Source organism: Peromyscus eremicus, chromosome 9, assembly GCF_949786415.1.
Source record: "Peromyscus eremicus chromosome 9, PerEre_H2_v1, whole genome shotgun sequence".
Classification (NCBI taxonomy): domain Eukaryota; kingdom Metazoa; phylum Chordata; class Mammalia; order Rodentia; family Cricetidae; genus Peromyscus; species Peromyscus eremicus.
The window spans coordinates 24491764-24517038 of record NC_081425.1 but is presented as its reverse complement, the minus strand read 5'-3'; the positions used below and the strand labels follow the sequence as shown (position 1 = coordinate 24517038).

The 25275-nt window shown below is 43.0% G+C and overlaps 1 protein-coding gene across 1 annotated transcript in view; it reads left to right on the top strand.

Annotated features, from left to right (window-relative positions):
- Positions 1 to 25014, top strand: part of Pibf1 (progesterone immunomodulatory binding factor 1) — a 182651-nt gene extending 157637 nt beyond the window's left edge. Inside the window, exons 16-17 of the mRNA XM_059273267.1 lie at positions 17498 to 17668; positions 24643 to 25014. Coding sequence (XP_059129250.1) covers positions 17498 to 17668; positions 24643 to 24693 — 222 coding nt within the window. The 3' untranslated portion in view covers positions 24694 to 25014. The remainder of the gene's footprint in view (positions 1 to 17497; positions 17669 to 24642) is intronic.
- Positions 25015 to 25275: the final 261 nt, after the last annotated feature.

Here is a 25275-nt window from a genome sequence, read left to right as displayed (position 1 = left end):
AACTTGGGCTATAGAGTGAGGTTTAGGCATGCTTGGACTACATAGTGAAACCTGCGTCAAAGCAACAGGAAATGTATGTAGCGGGGTGTACACACATTTGTACCTATAAATTCATTAAGCAATCGAAAAGTAAAATACTAAACTCATTATGTTTATTCATTTTTAAATAATATATCTTTAAGAGAAGTCAAGCCAAACATAGGTTTAAAAGTATCCTTTAGGAGCTGGGTATGGTGGCACACAACTTTAAACACTTGGGAGGCAGAAGCAGGCAGATTTCTGTGTGATCAAGCCCAGCCTGGCCTACCTAGGGAGTTCCAGGACAGCCAGAGCTACATAGTAAGACTGTCTTTTTTTTTTTTTTTTTTTTTTTTTGAGCTGAGGATCGAACCCAGGGCCTTGTGCTTGCTAGGCAAGCGCTCTACCACTGAGCTAAATCCCCAACCCTGTAAGACTGTCTTTAAAAAAACAATGTTCTTTAACTGGGAGTGGTACACAAGCCTTTGGTGCCAGTTCTCAGGAGAGAGAGGAAGCAAGCAGCTTGCTGTGAGTCTGAGGCCAGCCCACTCTATCGCAGCAAGCTTCAGGCTACCCAGGGCTACGTAGTAAGACTCTGCACTTTGTGTGTAACACACTTGTATAGCAGTTTCAAAAGCCCCAAATGGCAATCGCAATGCTATGAGCAGTGGAAACGGAAAAGCAGAGGAGAAATAGGCAAGCCTTGAGCTCTGGGAGTAAGAGAGTGGGATACAACTATGGAGGGACCAGAGGAAAAGATATTTTGCCTCTTAGCTGGGCATGATGGCACACATCTACCATCCCAGTACTTGGGAGGCTAAAACAGAAGGATTTCAAGTGGGAAGGTAGCCTAGGCTCCGTAGTACGATCCTGTCTCAAAAACGGAAAAAAAAAAAAAAAAAAAAAAAAGAAAGAAAGAAAAGAAAAGGTATTTTATCTCCCCAAACTGGAATTTAAATTGGTGACAGTAAGGAGCCAAGTACAAACATTGAAGGTCTGAGAGGCAGTGTTAGAGGAGGAGGAACTCACAGCAGCCGATGGCTGATGGCTTCAGGCAAGCACATGAGCTGTCTGCAGCTTTGGAAGAGACTGCCGTCTTCTGTTCGGAAGAGAAGACAGATTATTGGGGATGAAAGGGCTTTGGAGGGCTTGTGGTTTTGGCCCTCCATCATCACTCTAACAAATACCTGAGATCATCAACTTAGGAAGAAAAGAGTTAATTTGGGCTCATAGTTTTAGAAGTTGTAGCCCATAAATTCATTCCATTGTGAGAGTAGATTCAAAGCAGAACTGCTCACACCTCATGGCCAGGAAGTGAAAGAGAGAAGGGAGAAAGTTTTGGGGTCCTACTCTCCTCTTCTAAGACACGCTCACTAACCTAAACAACTCCCACTACACCTGGTTTCAAAGACCCTTCCATCTCTCATAACACAAGCTAAGCCTTTAAACACGTATACCTTTGAGGGATAATGTCCAAACCATAACAGATAGTAAGAGTTTAAGAAGCTCCCATCGCCGCCGGGCGGTGGTTGTACACGCCTTTAATCCCAGCAGAGGCAGGCAGATCTCTGTGAGTTTGAGGCCAGCCTGATCTACAGAGTGAGTTCCAGGACAGCCAGGACTGTTATATAGAGAAACCTTGTCTCAGAATACAAAGAGGAGGGAGGAGGAAGGAAGGAGGAAGAAGGAAGAAGTGCCCAAGCTCCCATCTAATGATGATTTGTTTTATGTTTTGTTTTGAGACAGGATCTCCTCCTCCTCCTCCTCTCTCTCTCTCTCTCTCTCTCTCTCACTCTCTGTAACCCAGGCTAGCCTAGAACTCTTTATTGTAGCTCAGGGTGGCCTGGTTTTGAGATAGCTTCTAAGTGGTAGGACTACAGGCACCACACTCAGCTGCTTCTTTAAAAACATTTATTTTGTGAAGGGAGCACACAGCATGTATTTGGAGGTCAGAGAACAACTCTCTGGAATTGGTTTTCTCCTACCATGTGAGTCCTGGGGCTCCAACTCAGCTCATCAACCTGGAGTTAAGTGCCTTCACCTGCTAATTCATCTTGCCAGCCCACACCCTGCTTCTGATGAGATTTCCTAATGGAAAAGACACAGTAGCGTATGAGTTTTAAGGAAAATAGAGGGCTGGAGAGATGGCTCAGAGGTTAAGAGTACCAACTGCTCTTCCAGAGGTCCTGAGTTCAATTCCCAGCACCTACATGGTGGCTCACAACCATCTGTAATGAGATCTGGCACCCTCTTCTGTGTACATAATAAATAAATAAATCTTTTAAAAAATAGAATTGTTAAATAGCTACATAACGAAGGAATGCTGTATGTTATAGCAGCATAAAGGAATTGCCGTGCTGAAATGTTATGTGTTTATAGTAGTGTTTGTCTGTCACATTTCTCTACCAGCTTTCAGCACCCTAGGTATGATTGTGAAGACAATGGGCAGCTGGTACTGACTACATTCTGCCTTCTACACTACTTAAAACTGTGCACATATTCCCTGCCCTTAATGGAAGGCTGGACCCAATGTATTGACTTCTGTCTGTGGTCCCAACACTTGAGAAATAGAGCAGAAGGACTGGGAGTTGATGACAGCTTTGGCCAGGGAATTTGAGGCTAGCCTGGTCTACAGTGAGTTCCTGTCTGAAATAGAAACTGTAAAAGTAAGATTGTGTCTATATTCTTTATCTCACTTATTTAAATGCTTTTTAAAAAATGCTAACAGTCAGCTAAACAAGACTTGGGTTCAAGTTAGATATGGTTGGCATGGCCTGTAAATCTCAACACTTAAAAGACTAAATCAGAAAGGTCACAAATTCAGGGCCAATAACACAGCCTAGTGAGACATTCTTAAACAAAAAACACTAAAATGGAACATTAAATGAAGACTTAGGTTCCTATCTGAGCTCTACTAACAGCTCCACAGTCCAGATGATGATCCCATCTCTCTTCAGTTTCCTCACCTACAAAGAAAGATTTTGAGTGGCGTTACAAGAGGATTGTAAATGTTCTTTTCCTTTCCATTTCAAAGCCATTTTAAATGCTATCTTTTGACACTTAGACCTCCAAAACTGGACAAAGGAAGGCTTGGAATTTTTTTTCCCTGAAACAAGTTGTCATGTAGTCCAGGTAGACCTTGATCATGCTGTTCATCCTCCCAAGGGCTGTGGTTACAGGCATGTCCCCACACTTGGTACAGCCTCCTGTCTGCTAGTATTTCTGTTAGCACTCAGCCCTCTACCATCCCAGTAGGGTGCCACATTCCTCTCCCGTCCTTACCTTCCCACAGTAGTTAGCACGTGGTGAGTATCCATTTGAATGTCTATTAAAGTAATTATGCCTCTTTCCTATCTTTTAATAGTAATTGTACTACCAGCTATCAAAGCTTTAGAAACTGGCATTTAATATGTATCTCATTTCCTCCCCCTCCAAAACTGTTTCTTTCTGATTAGTGGTACCGTTTTAACTGGAAAAGTACAGACTGACAATCCTAGAACAATTTCAAAGTCCTATCTGAAAGCAGCCAATAGAAAGTCATGTCTGGAAGGTCTGTCTAGCATAGAGCTACTCGGAAAACCCAAGACCTGATAACTGGAGCAACAGCAGCCCCTGCTTATCAAACCTCTGAGGAATACTCAGCATTTCTAGAACATGAGGCATCTGCTTCTACGACCTAGCATGTCTGCTGTCCCTTCCTGTCACTTCCCCATGGTCACTTCAGTTAGTATTTAACCCGAATGAATCAAGGACTCTTTACTAAGCCCCTAGAATGTACAAAGCCACACTCCCTTGAGAACTGGGCTGACTTCCTTGGCCTAGACAACCCACTTCTTACCGGAGTGCATGTCACCTAGCAGAAGGCAGCAAACCCTGCAGTTAGGCAGCTTTCTCAAAAGTGAAGTCACGGTATAATTATCGTTCTTTGATGGTCTGTTTATGTTCCTGGAGTCTAACTCATATGTTCTTTGTGATTTCTCGGAAGATTTCAGGGGCATTTCACATCCCAAGTGCCCCTTAGGCAATCCACTTCATAAAGGGTTCCAACAAACTGCATATTTCTATCTGTGTGTCACCCTTTTTGGTTCATACCTAACTGTTTGGAAAGTTTCTTAAGAATAACTTTTTATGTTTTTTTTTCTTATACACCTAGTCAGTTACTTTCTACATACAACGTGACTAGGATGGGGGGTGGGGGGAGACCACTAAATAGGTAAGCTAATATTTCCTTAAATGAAAACGTAATTGCTTTTCAGGTTTGTACATTTCTAATCAACAGTGGTGGTGTGCTTACAAATTAAATATTAAGTCGGTGGTAAAGCATATGCAAAACATTAAAAATTAAATACAAATGTAAATGAGCATTAAAGAAAGAATTGCTGTAGTGAAGACATAAAACACACACATACAGTTTGTCTGTGAGGTTACTTTGGTTGTGTTTGTCCATTTTTGTTCTATTTGTTTTGGTTTGGTTATTTGGTTTTGTTGTTGTTTTTGTTGTTTCGGTCTTTTTGCAGGTCTGGGTAGGAGGCTGAGCAGTGTGCATGCACTGGCACTCAGCTACATCCCCAGGTCCAGACAGAGATTTAGAAAGCTTTTTTCCATGTGAAGCTCTGTGAATTCATAACTGAGGATATTCAAAGGATAAATACATCTTGAACTGTTACAAATTCTTCTTCTATACTGTTTTAAATGCTTTGAAGTCAAGGATATTGTACTAGCTGTCCTACTCAGGGACAGTTATAGACTGCTTCTAACCAGGTGTACCTGGGATAAGGAGTCAGCTTAAAAGACAAGCCTTTTGCTTATTCCTTCTAAAACTCAAAAGAAGAGAGATCTTTTTGTTCACGGCTGGTGGCACAGCTTGGAACCTCATCTGCTCGAGACTGTTGACAAGAGGAACAAGTTCAAGGCCTGCATGGATTGCTGAATGAGTTCGAGGCTATCCTAAGCTGGTTAGTTAAGTCTTGCACCACACTGCAAAGTACTTGCCTACGATGCATAAAACCCTAGGTTCAATCCCTACCACCACCACAAAATAATGATAATAACCTAACTAAAAAAGATTAACCCCATACACACAAAATAGGCATATTTTTCTTAACAATATTTGATACTTAGGGGCTTGGGGGATACCTCCATCAGTAAAGTGCTTGCCCCTCAAGCTTGAAAAGCTGAGTTAGGTTTCTAGCACTCAAATAAAAAGCCGGATGTAGTAGCACATGTTGTAATTGTAGTGCTGAGCACGCAGAGACAGGTCCGTCTCAGGGTGACCTGATCGAAGTATGTTTAATATTTCTATTTTACCATATAGTCCCTTTGTCTTTGTTCATTGCCTTTAGACCTCACACGAGCTGTGTGATGGGCTTATGCACATTTCGCAGGAGCAACAACTTAATCTCAGTTTTCCATGCTTCGGAGTTAATTCTCCTTGAATTTTGAGTTGCATTGACTTAAATTTGTTTGTAACAGGACTTCACTATGAATTCCAGGCAGACATCAAACTTAGCATCCTCCTGCCTCAGTCGTGACGAGCTGAGATTACAGACATGCACCAGCATGCCCAGCCATTTGAATTTCTTGGGGACCATTGTTTACACTGTGGAGAACTTAGCAGATGGAGATCTGGATTGGTCTGCTGCCTTGAGTCTTTCCAGCGCCTCCTTGACATTCTTAAATACCTCTGTTGTTTGCTGCACATAAAGCTTTCTGGCTTGGATAGAGCCATAAATTATCCCATCATAAAAATATTTTATCGGTGTAGAAATACGCTTTTGGCTTCTTCTGTCACACTTTCATATTTGTTATATATTGTAGAGACTTGTCAACTCCTGAGTGTCTTGTTTTGTTTTTAAATGATGAAATAGGTATTTTTCCCATTGTACTTCTTTAAAGAGTAAGTACACTTGTCCAGATTTTCTCTTTTTAAGGTTTTTGTGGAGGTGGGGGGACACACATGACATGTGCATCTGTGGAAGTCAAGGGACGATTTTAGAGAGTCACTTTTGCCTTCTACCTCTCTGTCCTGTGTCCTGCAGGCTAGCTGACCCTTAGTTTCCTGGCCCTTCTAGATGTTCCTCCCGTCTGGCCACAGGGGTGCTGAGTTTCAGGTGTGCACTACCACGCCAGACTTTTCCACATGGCTTATGAAGATTAAATTCAGATCGTCAGGCTTGCATAGCAAACACTTCTGCACACTAAGCCATTTTGTCAGCCCTGGTCTTTGTTAGTAAGAAGTGAGTAAATAGGGGCTGGAGGGATGGCTCTGCGGTTAAGAGCACTGGCTGCTCTTCCAGACGTCCTGAGTTCAGTTCCCAGAAACCACATGGTGGCTCACAACCATCTGTAACTTGATCTGGTGCCCTCTTCTGGCCTGCAGGCAGAACACTGTATGCATAATAAATAAATCTTTAAGAAAAAAAGAGAGTAAAAAACCTCTTGTTATCATTTTTTTTGGGGGGGGGGGGGTTTTCGAGACAGGGTTTCTCTGTGTAGCTTTGCACCTTTCCTGGATCTCACTCTGTAGCCCAGGCTGGCCTTGAACTCACAGAGATCCACCTGCCCCTGCCTCCCGAGTGCTGGGATTAAAGGTGTGTGCCACCACCGAGCGGCCTTGTTATCATTTTTAACCTCTATTTTTATGACCCCCTTAGAATAATAATAGCTTATGACAAATCAAAGAATTCTAGGACATAAAGACACACATGCACACTCTCACACACTACACAGCTAAAAAACTCCAAGTCTCTTGAAATATGCAGTAGCCAGGAGAAAATACTAGCAGTGGCATTATGTTATGGTCAGAATTAACCATATCTGTGATATTTTGATATAAACTTAACAGGTCATTGATCTTGTTATTCACATATGAAGAAGCTAACACTAAGAGAAGAATGGAATGTTAGAATACAACTCAGAGACAGTTACATGCCCCGAAGTAAGCTCTGAAATATAGTGCTCACAATGGAGAATCGGGTTTAAAAACTAAAGCTGCTACTGAATGTGAACCACAGAGAAAAAGACATCAAAGAATTATTAGATTATGCCAAAATAGTAAAGGCCAGAAAGTAGAGAGCAACTAAATGAATAGTGTTTAGGACAGGCCAAGCCAAGTCAGCAATGGCAACAGATTTCATCAGAAGCTACTTCAATATGTTCACACTTCAGTGTGTCCATGCTTCCTCAGTGTGTCCATACGTCTTACATACAGCATGTTTACTCTTCAATGCGTTCACACTTCAATATGTCTATACTTAAATGTGTTTATATTCAGGGTTTTCATACTTCAGTGTGCACTTCAGTGTGCTGGACTTCTGCAGTGTGTCCGTATTTGGTGTGTCCACACAAGTTTGTCAGTAGTTCAGTATCTTTATACTTTGGTGTGTCCAGCCTTCACTGTATGCATTCTTCTATGTTTTCTTCAGTGTGTTTGTTTGGTGTGTTCACATTTAGTGTTTCCGTACTTCAGCGTGGCCATACTTTACTCTCCTCAGATTTCAGAGTGCTCATTTTAGCATCCTCTACCACCATCACTGGAGAAGGTGACCCTGAGATCATCCAGGCTCTAGAAAGAAGGTTTCTGGCTAGTTATGTCCTGAAGGCTATGACAAGAGCCCACTCACCTCTCCTTTGCTGTCACTCAACTGAACACTAGAGTTCTCCGTGAGCCTTCAGTCATGTACAGAGTATAGCACCACACGGCATGCTGCTCTGTCATCTCAGAAACATGAGAAGAAGGACGGGCTAGAACTTAATGAGCCAGAGGCTGAGACATGTGACTAGGAGATGATGTAAAGAAACGAGATGGTTAAGCATTCCTGCTCTCTCCTACGGAAGATGGATGGACAGGGGTGTTTAGAAAAGACAGGACGTAAAGAACAACGAGCAGTTGAAAGGAGGCAACCCGTCCAGGGCTGGAGCTGCCAGCCATGTTTGACTCTGTTTTGCTTTTGTGGGCTGGGGGCACTGATTTTGGGTGGTCTAGTAGCTCAGTAGAGAAAATCTAAATTGATATAGTTCATTTGTCTTTATTTTTCAAGCCTGTGCTAGTGACCATATGGTCAGAAGAGATGTCTTTTTTATTTTTATTGACTCGTAAAATTGTCCGTATTTGTGGACTACAGTGTGATAGCTCAACACATGTAAACAGTGTGTGGAGAGGGAGTATTCTAATTGTGTATGGGTTTGGGTTAAGTAACTTGAAGCTGCCTTCAAGCCTGATGCTGTGTCTCAAAAGGCATCTGTATTATTGTATACATAATAGACACTTTGAAGCCAGACAGTCCTGCATTTGGATTCTGTTTTCTCGGTAACTGGATCAGTTTGACTAGACTTCTCCAGCCTGCTAATCCTCGTTTTAAAACCTGAGATCTGTCTGCTTCTTTGTCTATAATGGACAAAATTAAATCTGACGTGATAGCACGAAGCCTGGCACCTTGTAAATGTCCAGTGAATGCTAACGAGCCCCTGTCCCTTCGTTCCTCCACCTCCTCTCGCACACAGCGCTGAGGCACAGCCAGTGCTAAGAGGAAGCTGCCCTACAGTGAGACCAAGGGCGTAGACGGCAGGCCGATAGTGCTTTCTGACCGTCGGCCTCTTGTTGCCTTTTGTAGTTTACAGTTCTTACTCAGGTCTGAGAATATGGGATAAATAACTTTTTTGAGATGAGATCTCTCTATTATATAGAGAGATCTACCTGCCCTGTAGACCAGATTGGCCTTGAACTCACAGAGATCCACCTGCCTCTGTTTCCCGAGTGCTAGGATTAAAGGTGTGTGCCACCACACCCAGCCTGGAGTAAATGACTTTTAATTTAATTTATAAGGACAGGATGGGGAACCCAGGGCTGGCACATACCAGCCTTGTGGCATGGAGCTCTGGAGCCAGGAATAACCTTGACCTCCTGGTCTCCTGTCTCCACTTCCTAAGTACGGGGATCAAGGAGTATGTCGCCATGGCCAGCCAGCAATCAAATTTCTTTCCTTAAAAGAAAAATAATCAGGGCTGGAGAGATGGCTCAGTGGTTAAGAGCACTGCCTGCTTGCTCTCCCAGAGGTCCTGAGTTCAACTCCCAGCAACCATATGGTGGCTCACAACCATCTCTAGTGGGATCTGATGCCTTCTTCTGGCATAAAGTTGTACATGCAGATAAAGCACTCATATACATAAATAAATAATAAAATCTTTAAAAAAAAAAAAAAGAAAGAAAAAGAATCAGATTTCTTTTAATGTGTCAGGTGTTTTTAAATTGGCTATGTAGTACCTGTAAATACAGACACTCCTAGACTTACAGTGGGTTATATCCCAGTAAATTCACCGTTGTATGAAAATATACAAAGTGGAAATGCATTTGAAACAGCTCACCAAACCCGATAGCCTAGCCACCTAAATGTGCTAAGCACACCTGTGCAAGTGTCACCCATAAAGCCTGTGCTATATCAAAGTATTGATTATCTCATGTGAGGGTGTGTGTGTGTGTTTATAGAGGACAGTGCTCTCTTTCGGCAGTGTGGGTTCCAGAATTGAACTCAGGTTGTTAAGCTCCGTCGCAAGCGCCTTTACCCCTTGAGCCATCTCACTGGCCCTCATGTAATGAGTTTAGTACTGTACTGACAGTGCAGAACGGAATGACTCTGGGTCCTGTCCGTGAACACACGTCACTGGAAATACACTGGGCCTGGGCATGTGAATCGCACAACCCAGCTGCACTGACAGAGTCCCTGCTAACAGCCAGTGCCCACTGTCCCTGAGACCATGGTGCCTGTCACCAGGCATGGCGCTGCTTGCTCTCAGCCCAGCACCCGTGAGGCAGCAGTGACAGGAGGATTGGTAAACTCTAGGCTAGCCTAGGCTACTTAACTCATTCCAGGCTAGCCTTGTCTACAGAGAATAGGGGAGGGAGGGAGAGGTGGTGGGAAGAAGGAAGAGCGGGTTATACCACATATCGGATTCAAAATTGAACCCAGTGTACCTGAAGTCTTATCCGTTTGCACACCGTTGTTAAGTTGAAAACCCTAAGTCCAGCCACTGCAAGCTAAGGAATTTCTATGTACTAAAAACTGATGAACACTTTAAATAAAAGAATTATGTAGCATATGAAATCTGTTTCAATAAAGCTTTTGAAAAAAAACAGCACTGAAAGGTAGCCTTGAGGGATCACATTCGGGAGTCTGAAGCAGGAGGATTGCCACAAGTTCCAGGCCAGCCTGGACTATGCAGTGAATGGCAAGCTAGTATGGCTACAATGTGAAATTCTGTCTTGGGGGGAAAACAAAAGGTTGAGGCTGGGAAGATGGCTCAGTGGGTAAGCAGGTGTTGCTGTAGCACATGCCGGGGTATAAGGCAAGGACCAACAACCCAGGCCGTGCACATGCACACTCATTCACATTAACCGAATACACGAGCTGATACTTAATTGAGAAAGTGATAACTAGTGTAGACGTCAAGTAGTGAAGAGAGACTGTTATGCTACATTAGTTACTTTGCTATTGCTGCAGTAAAACACCATCACCAAAAGCAACTTGGGGAGGAAAGGGTTTATTCTACCTTACAGCTCTCAGGTCTCACTCCAGCATCCAGGGGAGTCAGAGCAGAAATCTGGAGGCGGGAACTAAAGGCCAAGAATGGAAGATGGTTGCTGCCTGCATTGCTCAGCCTGCCTTTTTATACACCCTTCAGCCACCCTGCTCATGGGTGGCACCACCCCTGATGGGCTGGGCCCTCTCACAGTCACTAATTTTAAAAAATGCCTCACAGGATTGCCCATAGGGGATGAAGAGGCTCACCTCTTCAGTAGTCTGTCTTCATAAATGACTCTAGCTTGTGTTAAGTTCACACACACACACACACACACACACACACACACACACACAAAAAAAAAACCCTAGCTGGCACACTATATTCTTCTATCTTCTTCACTTTCTTTTAAACTTTTTAATCATTTTATTATTTTTATATGTGTATGGGTGCTTTGCCTGCATGCATGTCTGTGTATCTGGTGCCCATAGAGGCCAGAAGGGGGAGTCAGCCCTCCTGAAACTGGACTTACCAGTTGGGAATTGAACCTGGGTCCTCTGGAAAAGCAGCTGGCATTCTTAACCTTTGAGCCATCTCTCCAGCCCCATCTAATTTTTTTTTAACTTTGTGTTTATTGATTTTGTGGGGGGGGGGGTGCGGATACTATAGAGAGTGTATGGAGCCGTGCGGTGGTGATGCACACCTTTAATCCCAGCACTCGGGAGCAGAGGCAGGGGGATCTCTATGAGTTCGAGGCCAGCCTGGGCTACAGAGTGAGTTCCAGGAAAAGCACCAAGGCTACACATAGAAACCCTGTCTCGAAAAACCAAAAGAGAGAGAGAGAGAGAGAGAGAGAGAGAGAGAGAGAGAGAGAGAGAGAGAGAGAGAGAGAATGGAGGTGAGAGAACCATCATCCTCTCCTTCCACCATGTGGATCCTGGGAATCACAGTCAGGTCCTTAGGCTTGCCAGCAAGTGCCTTTACCCACTGAGCCAACTTACTGGCCTGATTTCTTTTTTCTTCTCTTTTTGTTGTTTGCTTATTGCTTGGTTGGTTGCTGGTGGGTTGGTTGGTGAATGTTTGGTGTTTTTGTTTAGGTTTGATTTGGTTTGGTTTTGGTTTTGAGACTGGGTCTCACGATGTAGCCCTGGCTGTAATGCTAATGCCTCCCAAGTGCCGGGATTAATGGCATGCACCACCATGGCCAGCTAGTCCACTTTCTTGCCTTGGAAAATTTCTATAGCAAAATGTTTTCCTTTTAAAGGGAGGCATGGCAGTTCACAGCTATAATCCCAGCACTTGGGATACTGAAGCTGAGGCAGAATGATTGCCACACGTTCAAAGCTAGCCTGGGCTTCACTGTGAGTTTGAGATCCTCTGGGATTACCTAGAAAGACCCTGTCTCAAAAAAAATAAAAAATAAAACAGTCAATTAAAAATAAATAATATAATTTAAAATATCTCTTTAAATGAAATTTATGCGAACTATGTTCTTGACTTAAAGCCAGGTTGGTTTCTACCTTGTATAACCTAAGGCCAAAGATGTACAGAATTGTCTGGCCTGTTGGTCCTGGCATGTTGTTCCTCATATGTGAAAACGCTTCCTTGCACTCCAGGGGAGCACATAGTTTGCATTATACTTGTCAGAGCTATTTTCATCGAGAAATGCTATCTATGTGTCCCCTTGCCAACATCTTTGCAGAGTTTACAGCTTTGAGCAATGGATTGGCATCAGTCTGCAATACCATGAAGCAGCTGCTCGGCGGCAGTTGAGCTGTGCTAACATGCCGCCCCTCTGTGTGAATGCTTAGTAGTAAATGACCAAGATGTGTGCTTTGGGATTCAAGAGAGCAGTTCCAATGGAGAGTGTGTGATACTCGTCACCATCGTCAGAAATGTCATAAGCGGGTCTTTTCCTTTCACTCTGCCGTTCTAGATACGGTACTACAGTGAGAGGTGAGGTGTGGGAGGGAGGGGTGAGGGGAAGAGAGAGGTGCAGAGAGAGGGGGGTCTCCAAAGGTAGCTCAGGCTGGCCTTGAATTCTCAATCCTTCTTCCTCTGCCTCTTGAGTACTTAGGATTGCTACCATACCCAGCTTACAATATTGGCTGTTTTGTTTTGTTTTGTTATTGATTTAGCCTTAGTTTTATTTGTGTAATGAAATAGTTCTTCCTTTGTTAATTTAGTGATGGTTTATTCCTTCTCATAATTGTAATCAGTTTAGGTATTTACATACCAGAAAGACAGAACTTTTTAATTTTTGGAAATGACTTCCTAAATTAATTGTCAACCAAGAATAAGCAAAATTAGACAGAAGGAAGGGACACCAGCTCTGTGGGAAGAAGTCTTGCATTCTTCATGCTGGCCCTAGAGTGAGACCTGCTGGAAAGGTCATCTTGCCTACATGAACGGGGATAGATACACACTCTACTGTCTTTTTCAGATGAACCATGTCATTCAGATGAACCTTGGCCTTCTGACAAATAGTCCCTAACAGCAGAAAGAAACCATGTAAGCTGTACTTCATTCATAAGTTAGAAATCAAAATTTAAAAACTATAAGGAATAGAAGAAAAGTAATAGCACAAAGTGAAAAAGTCACAACTAACAGATATTAACTCCCTTCCTCACTTTGGGGCAGTGGTGAGTAACTGGAACAGAGAAGAGCATGCGAACTATTACAATTAACTTCTTTCCGAAGATTTGAGAAACTAATCTTTTCATAACACAGTAGCAAAATGTTGTGATGTTTTCCAAACAAAACAAAACCCTGCAGTTCTGCTGCCATGGTGCTCGCCTGTAATCTCACTACTGGGAGGCTGGGGCAGAAGCGACAGGTGAGATCCTGTCCCAGAACTAAAATATTCAGAGACGGGAAGTTATTTTAAATAAACGTAATGTTAGGAAGGCAGAGGAAACATGAAGGAATCCTGTTAAAACTTAGAACTAAACGACAGAAATAACATTTCAAGGAAAAAGAATTAGATGCCTCCAAGTCCTCCTGAGTTTGGCTCATAAGACACAGAAGTTACACTGTCATAGCAGAGTACATTTTTTCTATAACACTGTGAAGATTAATAAAGTAAGCCAGCTGGGGTCATCCATATCTGTAATTCAAGCACCAGGGAGGCAGAGACAGGAGGATCCAGCGTCCATACCAGCCTGGACTACACAGAGACACCACATCCAGCCTGGGCTATATAATAGAACAAGAACTGGAAAGGTTAGAAAGAAGGTACAGGTCGGGATTAATAGAGTATCTATTGACAGGTAATAGAAAAAGCTATGTTATGTAGAACATTCTAGTTTACCCTGGGCCACACAATAAAACTCAGCCTCAAAAAGAAAAGAAAAAAAAATTTCAAAAAAGAGCGTAATTAAGAACCCAGATAAATTTAGGTCCTACAGAAAAAAGGAAAAACAGCCAGGCACTGTGGCATAGGCTTTTATTCCTGGCATTTGTGAGACAGGCAGGATCAGAAGTTCAAGGCCAGCCTTGGATTCACAGTTGAATTTGTCTCAAAAAAACACCACTTTACACTTTTCCACCTATGAGACTTGGGCTAGCCTGAGGTACTTACTACATAATGAGGCCTTGTCTCAAAAAAAAAAAAAAAAAACCAAATAACTGGCATGGCTTTGAGTAATTGATAAAGTATCAGAGAAAAAACCCAGAAGCCAGCAAGATGGACCTAAATTAATGCCCAGGAACCACGTGATGAGACAACTCTGATCTCCCACATAAACCATGGCACAAGCATGCCTCCAATACACACACAATAAATAAGTGTAATTAAAAAATTAAAAGACACTGGGCAGTGGTGGTGCACGCCTTTAATCCCAGCACTCGAGAGGCAGAGCCTGGTGGATCTCTGTGAGTTCAAGGTCAGCCTGGGCTACAGGGTGAGTTCCAGGAAAGGCGCAAAGCTACACAGAGAAACCCTGTCTCGAAAAACCAAAAAAAAAAAAAAAATACTCAGTGAATTTTAGCTTTACAATTAGGAGAGAATTTCAAGTAGTTTCTGAAAGGGACCTGAGTCCTGCTCTTTTACACTTCATATCTAAAGCTGCAGTCTGAGCAGCTATGATTCTAGCACCGAGATGTAGATTACATCCCAAACAGTGAGGATGCTCCATCCTGCAACTGAGAGCTACTTTGTTGCTTTCCAATTTAAATTCTTTATGTAAAGTAAATAAGCATATCTGTCTCATTGGGATACAGAGAGTTGCCTTTGCATAAATGCTAAGGGTGTATATATACCAAATAATTTTTTTTAGTAAATATATGACTTATTATTAGCAAATGTTTGATTGCTTACATACTTCTTCCACTCAGGAATCACATTTAAAAACAGTTCTTGGGGTTGGGGTTGCAAGTAGGAAAAGGTTTAAGAAGCTGTGTCTCTGGGACAATTAATTAAAGGGGCCAAAGCTGAAAGGGTCAATAGCGCTGGTGGGTCGGTGGGCGCTGCAGAAAAGTCACGGGCCAAAGCTCCCAGAGTTAGAAAGAAGCCAGGCCTGGGGAGACAGAAAGATGGCAGGGGCAGAGCAGAGAGGAAACAGAAAGAGGAGCAGAGAGAGAGAGCGTCGGGGTGCACGTCCGGCTTTAAGGCTGGGACGCAGTCACCCACTGATGACGTAAGACATCATTAAACCTGGAAGAGTGAGAGCAGGATCCTAACAAAAGCCCTCAAGATACCATTTATATATTTGTAAAAGTTGGGAGGTTATGTTGGAAGTCATTTTTCATGTTTTATTATATCTTCATATTAAAAATATTTATGGCTAGTGACTGTTTTTTCAGAAAAAAAAATGTTTTGTTGAAGCTGGGCATGGTGGTGCACGCCTTTAATCCCAACACTTGGGAGGCAGAGGTAGGTGGATCTCTGTGAGTTCCAGGCTAGCCTGGTCTACATAGTGAGTTCCAGGACAGTCAGAGCTACACAGTGAGACCCTGTCTTGAAAAACAACAATAACAAAAGACAAAAAAAAAAATTGTTTTGTTTTTGATAGACTAGGACGCCATCATTTTCCCCTTTCCCATTAAGTACTGCAAGAGCTCAGTTATACCATGAAGCTGAGGATGTAGCTCTCTTGGTGAAATGCTTGCCTCGCTATGCAAAGCACTGGGGTTCCAGTCCCTTCACCACATAAACTGATTACAAACCTGTAATTCCAGCATTCAGGGGGATCCAGAGTCATCCTTGACTACAAAGAAAATTAGAGCAGCCTGGGCTACCAGAGACCCTGTCAAGAAAAATAAAATAAAATCTGATGTAACTGAATAAGCTTACCATTAGATCAGGGGCTGCATTCTTTACCACAAATTAAATAACGCTATCTTGAAAACCAAATGAGTCTCCTAAAGGCCCAGATAACTGTATGACTGTACTTGTGTGCAGTCTGTGGGCTTTGGGCAGGAACGGAGAACGGATTCTAGCACTGCAGGTTGCAGCTTCTGCCCTGGCCCGGGAGTCTAGGATGGCGGCAAGGCTCAAACTCCACAGTCGGTTTTAAAATATCTCCTCCAGCTAGGTGGTTCTAAATAGAACTAATGACAGCCAGAAAAGAGAGGCCTGTAGGGACTTGCTCTGACACGGAGCTGACATCTATAAACAGAGCAGTAGCAGGCATCGGGGCATCCTTCTGTTGCCCTAAATTTGTGTGTTGGCATGAAGATAAAGTCGTAGGAAAGAATTACCTAGTGCAGAGCCCACCATTATTCCACAGATAAATCCGGTAGCAGGCCATCTCCCCGGGTGTCTGCGTTTGATGTATCAGTCTAGTGAGTAATCAGAGTATCCACTAATGAGAGCCAAAAGCCAGTGAGGAAAAACAATAGGCTTGAGAAGACGTGGTTGCAAATTTTACTCTAAATTCTTCAAAAAGTTCAGCGGAGTCCATTTTTTCACTCAAAAGGCAAATTAAAATCGAGGTGACAAGGCTTTGAAGGCCAAAGGGGGAGGGGAGGGGGCTGTCTTGAGTTCAAGGCCATCCCAGCCATGACTACATAGCATAGCGCTGTCTCACATTAAGTAAGGAATAAATATTTTGGAAAGGCAACTGGACAGGATGGGGTGTAGCTCAGTGGTAAAGTACTTGGCTGGCATGCACAAGGCCCTGGACTCAATCCCCAGGACTGGAAAAATTAAAAATGGCAACTCATGCCAGCTCCCTTTACCGTTGGTAAACGGCTGCAGAAATACTCCAGCCGAAGCTATATTAAACTTCCTGTTTGAAGTAAACCGTGATTAGTGGTCACGGAAAACCAATCTGTGTTCTGTTCTCCACCTTCTTCAGTTAGACTTCGTAAGGTAAGAGGACGGTTTAAGAGGGAGGGAAAACTGACCAGGCCGAGACTGCCTGCCGTGCGCAAGGCCTGGGTTTGAGTTCCAGCAGTTAATGACAATTGTTGCTAACACTCCACTCAACAAATGTGTGCAGAAAACTGCAGTAGAACTCAGATACATTCCACACCCATTGTGTCACACTCTGTCGGCGTGACACACACATATCACGGGGTGCTTTTTTGAAGCTCCAGGTGTGACTGCAATGTGTAGAAAAACTAGCAACCACTAGCCTATAAAAAGTCAGTTGTAGCCCGGCGGTGGTGGCGCACGCCTTTAATCCCAGCACTCGGGAGGCAGAGGCAGGCGGATCTCTGTGAGTTCGAGGCCAGCCTGGGCTACCAAGTGAGTCCTAGGAAAGGCGCAAAGCTACACAGAGAAACCCTGTCTCAAAAAACCAAAAAAAAAAAAGTTGTAGTGCTAAAAGTAATATATACTATATTAGGAGTCATGTGCACGATTGTTGTACGTTCATATTTTGTTTTCTCAATTCTTTTCATATATGTAATATAATTATTCAAATATTTTATCTATTTAAAATAAATGTTTAGTGTCAATCATTATTAGTCTGTCTGCCAAAATCATACTTGCTGTTTTCTTGTTTTCATATATCAACAGGAATTTGCAGCCATGAAACAGATTATCATTAATATGTGTAGTAAACATTCTGAGAACAACTTACTTAACAAAATGGAATCAAGAAGTATGACAGAAAATCAAGCATCCAAGATTTTGAACATGCCAAGAGAACATGAAGACAATATATTTATACCCAATCCAACCCTGTTTGTAAGTATAGCTAGAATTTTTTTTATTTTTTATTTTTTTGGTTTTTTGAGACAGGGTTTCCCTGTGTAGCTTTGCACCTTTCCTGGAACTCACTCTGTAGACCAGGCTGGCCTCGAACTCACAGAGATCCGCCTGCCTCTGCCTCCCGAGTGCTGGGATTAAAGGCGTGTACCACCACCGCCCGGCTAGAATTTTAAGCTGTAGTTCTCACTAAATATATTTTTTGTTCTCCTTCGTATTTGTTTTAAATTAATTTGGATGTTGTTAGGCAAAGGTCTTGCAATGCTATATTAATCCCTTTCCTAATGTACATTAGCTGAGTAATGGATTTTATGTTTCTAATTAGCATATTGAACTTGCCTAGAAATTATCCTAAATCTACCCCTTTCCTTCTCCCATCAACAGGAGCAAATTACAAGGGGCTCAGAAATTTATTCTGCACAATTTTTATCTTTTGTGTGTGCACTTGATGTGGGTGTCTGTCCATGGTCACAGGGACCATGTGAGTGGCATGCATGTGAGGGGGTAGAGGACAACTTCGGGTCCCTTGTTTCCTGCTCCTGGCCCTCAGGCTTCCTGGGGTCCTTCAGGCTCTGCCTCCATCTCACCCATGGGATGCTGAGATTCTAGACTTGCATTACTGCATCCAAACTCAGGTCCTCGTGCTTGTGTGGCAAACACTGTACCCTCTGAACCATGTCCCCAGACCACAATGTTTTCGTTTACATGAGAATAAAAAGGATGAAAAGTAGCACCTGCTCCCACTTATTTATACACTATTGTGTTGGATCTTTCAAAACAAATAAAACAGTTCGTACTAACTGGAGCCAGATATACCAGTATGTGCCTAATATATCAGTCACCTGGGAGACTTAGGCAGGAGGATTGTAAGTTCTAGTCCAGTGTGCTCAACTTGATGAGACCCTATCTGGAAATAACTTTTAAAATAAAATTAAAAGAGTTGGGTAACACACCTGAATTCCCAGAATATGGGAGGTGGAGAAAGGAGGATCAGGAATTCAAGGCCAACCTTAGTTACATCATGAATTGTAGGTCAGCCTGAAATATAGTGAAACCCTGTCTGGAAGAAAGGAATGGAGAAATGTGAAGAAAATATCTAGAAAATATTGAAAATTATGTTTCAACAAATAATACAAAAAGAAAAAAGCAACAGAAAAAGAGTGGCATTATTGATTACTTCAACATGATTTTCCAAAAAGAAACATGAGGTTTAACTTGCAATCCTTCAAGACTCAAAATCAGAAAAATTTTCTTTAATATTCCAGTTCAGTAAGTCCTTGAACTTAATTTTTTTTTTGAAGTCTTCTAGATGCTTGTTAAAAACAAGTGGGGCAGCTGGAGGCGCATGCCCTTAATCTCAGCACTTGGAAAGAGAGGCAAGCAGATAGATAGTTTGAGGCCGGCCTGATCTACAAAGCAAGTTCCACAGAGTTACACAGAGAATCCTTGTGTCAGGGGAGGGGGGAAAAAGCAAGTTGAGTCCAGGAATTGTGACACTAGCCTTCTCTTTACACACACTCATCAGGCTTCTGGAGATCAGTGATATGGAAGATGTTTACGATCATATAATCAAACCCCCTTTCTTTTTCCTCCCATGCTAGGGACTGAACCCCCTTCTTGCACTTGTGCTTGGCAAGGATTCCATCTTGGGTGTTTCTCGAAAGGTCTCACAGACAGGCTCGCTAGGCTGGCCTCAAACTCATACTCCTGCCTCTGCCTCCAGAGCGCTGGGGTTACAGACGCGTGCCGCCACCCAGCATCAGCTTCCCACTTTAAAATGCCAGCAAGCTTCAGTCTGTGTCCCGCAGAGGACATCTAAGGGAAGGGTCCGTGTTGCAGTAGTGTAGGCCACGCTGACTGTGAGGAAAGCGGCCGCTCATGGGAGTGCCTCCAGCCCAGGCGCTTGGAAGTCTCAGCAGCCCTGCCCATTGAGCTTCCCCATGTCCCATGCACATCAGTGACTCCGCCTCTCCCGCAGTTGTGCTTACTCGAGGTCCATCCTTGCTGCGACTCACTCAGGCCCTTCATCTCCACACCTTTCTGTGGTCTTTGCACATGTCCCGTTTGTTTCGGCACACACTCGCTGAAGGGGAAGAATGAATTACTTAGCTCTCCCATTTGATTCTCTTCCTAGCTCCTAAAACTACGTTATATACTCTGGTGAGGATCTAAAACCCTGGAATGTGAAAGAGGCAGTGTGAGCCTAGGAGGCTGAGGCAGGAGGTGAGACCTCCATGAGCTTGAGACCATGGGTTACATAGTGAGTTTCAGGCTGTCCTGGACTACAGAATGAGAGAACTTGTCTCAAAAAAAAAAAAAGATTAAATTTGTATTTTTAGTCAGGAATAATATTACAGCCTCTTCCATACATAGTTTAGTAATAAGCCATTTGAAATAAGAAATTTCTGAGTGAGCAGGGAATGAGGGAAGGAGGGATGAATGGATGATCCCAGACAGTCTCGTGTTTTGTCCATGATAAACCCAGACCAACTGGCAGCTCACTGAAGTTGGGTCTACCTGTGCAATCTACTTAGAAATCCGGATTTGTATCCCAGCCTGCAGCATTCTGGAAAACAGAACAATCATGTCTACTAAATACAGCCTCTCCCTTCCTTAGAGGCTGTGCCGGTTAAACACTGCGAGAGCCTTACTGTCCAGCTCTCTTTCTAGATCCCAGGAGCAGTCCCCAGGCTTATTTTGTCTGCCGTTCTCAGTCACTGTTCTTTCTAAGTTTAGCAAACTTTCTCAGTGCCTTATAGTCCCCAAGTTATAGATTAGTGTTTCCGATGGCTACTTGTGGACGGCACAGAGGGTTTTGTCTTATCACTTACTCCTCTCCAAGCTCCCCTATACCTAATGAATTACTTCTCTTAGATCCCCAGTTCATCAGTCCTGTGTTTCTGCAGCAGCATTCAGGGGACCTCACAAAATCTGCAGTAGTTTGTGGGACCTCTTGACACTGCACTACAATTAAAGTGTCTTTATTAATTTGTACTGTTTCTCTATAAAATTATAAATATAATTAGCTTAAGTGAGCACATAATAATTATGGCAGTGTTCATAGTAATAAAAGGTAATCATTAAGTGTGTCAGTAATGTTCCATGCATAAATAAATGAAAGCTGGCTTCATCCAAAAGAAACTCTGTGAGATGTGAATTTAAAATAAGGACTCTGCTGGCAGTGATGGCCTGTGCCCTCAGTCCCAGCACTTGGGAGACAGACAGAGGCAGTGATGGCCTGTGCCCTCAGTCCCAGCACTTGGGAGACAGACAGAGGCAGTGATGGCCTGTGCCCTCAGTCCCAGCACTTAGGAGACAGAGACAACGAGTCTCTTGAGTTTGAGACCATCCTGGACTACAGAGAGAGTTCCAGGACAGCCAGGGCTACACGAGAGACCCTGTCTCCCAGAGGCAGCAGGGAGGAGATGGTTAAGGACTCCCCTTCCTTAAAAGGTTAATTGTGTTAATAAGTGAAGAAGGAATATCCAGTTTAGTACACAGCACCGTTGTATATTTGAAGGGCCGAGAACTGATAAGATGGTAGAATAAGAGAGACACTACTGTTCAAACATCTAAGGGTGGAATTACCAAAATAAAGAATAGCTAATTGTATATCTGAATTATTGAGCCCATTTTATCCAGGGTATGTTTAGAGTTAGAAAAGTCTTTAAAGGGTCAGACAGTGAATAATTTAATTTTGTGAGCCCCATACAGTCTCTAATACATTTGTTGTTGTTATATTTCTTTTTAAATGTCTAATTGAGTATCTAACCCATATATAAACAGATAGCTGTTTATCTGTGCTCCATGTTAGACAATCACTCCATACCAACTAAGAGTTGGTAATGGATTAGAAACTTCTAGTATCTAGAAGTTAAGCTATACTAGCATACTAGTAATAGCACATCACTAGCAGAAATATCTAGAAATGAAGAGTTACTCATTTTATGGGAATCCAAAATCAGTCTTTCAAAACTAGTTACTTACTTGGCATTTGTTCACGTTTTGGTAGTGACAAATGAGACTTAGATACTAGGGTAGGTGAGAAATCACATATTCAGTTCTAATGTAGCTCAAAGTAGCATGAATTATAATTAATATATGACCAAGGGCAGAAGTTTGCCAATAGCCAGACATGGTGCATGCCTGTAATTGCAGTAGAGAGCCTGATCACAAGTTCAAGGCCTGCCTAGGTTACACAGCAAAACCTCATCTGAAAAAATCAGTTCACCCACAAAAGACTCTGCATACATGTCTCTGGGTGGTAGAGGTGACTGAACCGAGTGTAGTCCCCCATGCCTGTAATCCCAGCCATTGGGAGGCAGGGCAGGAAGATTGCCACAAGTTCCAGGCCAACCAGGGCTACAGAGGGTCTAAAATAGAAGTAAGTTCAAGTTCATAAAGCTGAATGTGGTGTTTCTGTGCCTTGCTAATTGGGTGGTTACTTAGAGTTGTGAATGTTGCCTGTAGTTCTTTCTGGTAAAGAGTCATGCTGCCTGGTTAGTTCTGGCCATGTTCTCACCCTACTGTCCTGCATGTTCTTTCAAACCAAACAAAATAAATATAGTAAGGAGCAAGAGCCTGTGATGAACCACTGTGCTAAACTGTACTCAAACCACAAAATAGGGGATGGCCCAAATAACTACTACAGCCACCAGGCTAGCCTTAAACTCACTGTGTAGCCCAGGCTGGCCCTGACTCATTGCAGCTCTCCTAGCTTGCCCATCCAAGTGTCAGATTACAGGCAGCACACAGACATTTTCACAGATAATGACAGAATCCTGTGAAGAACTCCATGCTCACATATGAACAATGCCAAGTGAAGTGAATCACTTTGGAAAATGCAGTCTGCCATAACATCCACAAGAAGAGACTCTGGAGAGGGGATTGGATCAGTGGGGGGAAGTGCTTGCCATGAAAGCATCAGGACCCAAATATTGTTCTCCAGAACCTGTGTAAATCCGATTTATAGTCCCAGTGTTCCTACACAAGCTGGCAGCCAAAGACAAGAGAATCCACAGAAGCCTTGGGGCCAGAGAGCCTAGCCTAAGCTCCAGCCAGAAATAAAAGAGCCTAGCTCAAATCAAAGTGGGAAGGGAAGGACCAATGTCCGAGGTTGCCCACGGACCTCCACGTATGCCCATATACAAAACAATAATTATCATGTTATATTGGTATAACATATGTAGTATATTTTATTATATCTATTTAAGTTTTTTATGTGAATTGAGCTAGAGAGATGGCTCAGCATAAGAACCAAGATTGGGTCCTGCTACCCAAGTCAGGTGGCTCACAACTGTAATTCCCGCTCCAGAGAACCCTGCACCTCTAGCCTCCAAAAGCATGTGCACTCCTGTGCACGTACGTATTCACACATAGACACACACATACAAACTGGGAAATAATAAAAATCTTTTAAAATGTGAACTGACTTATATCTATCAAAACAATACTAGGCTCAAATAAATTAACTGGTAAATTCTGCCAAACCTTTAAGGATGAAGTTATACCAATTCTCCACAATCTCTTTCAAAAGTTGGAAACAATTCCCAGTTTGGGGGTCAATAGAATGAGAAAAGTGTTTGCCTGGCATGCATCACACAAATCAAGTATGGGAGAGCTAGCCATATTCAAACCTGGGAAATGGAGACAGGAGTATCAGAAGGTCAAGGTCATTTGGGGCTATGTGTTGGTTTAAAGACAGTCTGGGATATAGGAGACCTTGGAGAAGGAAGAGGTGGGGAGGGAAGGAGGAGAGTTCCCAACCTGTTTTACAAAGCCAACCTTAACAATGCTTAGTACCAAAAACTAGCCAAAAATATTATAAGAAAACTATAGACCCTTCTCCTAGATGAAAAAAAATATCTAATGATTTTCATGGGCAGTGAAATTATTCTGTGCATACTGTAATGACATATATGTATCTTTAGATATTTGCCCAAAGCCAGAAAATTTGCATAGTAGTGTCAGTTTGCAGTTCTAACGGATGCACCACTGTGGTAAAGGATATGGATAATGGAGAGGAGGTAGCTCAGTTGGGGCAGTGCTTGCCTAGCATCCAGGAAGTCCTGGGTTTGAGCCCCAGCCTTGTGTAAACAGGGCGTGGTGGTGCCTGTGCATAATCGGAACACTTGGGAGACAGAGATAGGCTAGAAGACCATGATGTGCTGCACAAGGACTGTATCTGTGCCTGCCTTTTGGTTTGGCTGTGCACTAAAACCTGTCCTGAACAAAGTCTGTGTAACTGAAGTCAGATTGGAAGACCTGAGACCTGTGCCCAGGAATCTAAGCACTCAGGAAATAGTTCAGGATCATCCTTGTCTACACAGTGAGTTCAAGGGCAGCCAGGGCCTGGGTGTATCCTGACAGTCACCCTCCCCTGAATAGATTAGTAAGTTTCCTGTTGAGGCAGGGAACTTGTATAAGGCCTGTGGACTCCTTACCAGCTCAGCCCCATATGCACCCAAAACTCAGCCTTCCCAATAAAAATCACCTCTGTCTCCATCCAATTCCAGAACCCTTAGAGGAAGGGAAGGCTACACAGTGACAGCCCTCCCCTCAGACTCTCCCATCCCAGAGTTCTTCCTCATGGGCCAGGCTCAGTTTCCCTGTTTTCTTTGGGCTTGAGACAGGGCGCTGGGAAGCCAGTGGCTGGGGTGGCTTTAGTGGCCATGAATTACCTGGTGCCCTACCACCCCGAGGTAAAAGCATGAGAGGATCCCAGCACCCACGTAGGAGCTCATTTCTTACCAAGACTCAGCAACCCCAAACCTGAGAGTGCCGTGACAGATGCTTGAGAGTTGTGTGAATTAAAGAGAGGTGAGCTGTCTGGCTTACACAAAGTGCCTCAGATGTGGTATGTAGTTCTCTACGTCACCTCCTCCTTGTAAGCATTGCGTTTAATTTACTCTTTTTTTTTTCTTTTTTTTTTTTTTTTTTTTTTTTCTTTTCAGACTAAAAAGGAAGCACAAGAATGGTCCAAGAATCAAAAGATGAAGGCCTAGTGTTTGGTGTTGGAGAAAGCCAGAGCCTAACCCTAACCCAGCCGGGCCCTCCCTCCACACTGCACGGCCAGACAGGGCCGCTGCTCTGTGTTGGAGTGGGCCTTGCATCATCGTGTACTCCAGAAGTGCTGTCTCTGTTGGGGGAGAAACATTTGTTTTAATCATGTACTTGACATTTTCAAATATAAGTAACTTAATGTTTATTTTAACTAATGTTAAATTAACAAATTTCAGTAGAATCAACATATAAAGTACAAATAGTTGTATGCTTTATATTTTGGTTTTATGTATTTTATTATAAAATAAATATCCATCCTCTGACTAGATTGTAGAGTTTTTCATGAATAGAGAGTTCTTCTTAGAGTAAACTTCCTGAACTACATAAATTCTGAAATCACATGACACAAATACCAAACACCTGACATTCTCTGTTACATGGCTGGGCGGTGGTGGCACACACACTTAATCCCAGCACTCAAAGCAGTGGTAGGCGAGATTGAGACCAGCCCCGTCTACAGAGTGAGTTCCAGGATAGGCTTCAAAACTACATGAAAAAACCCTGTCTCAAAAAACAAAACAAAA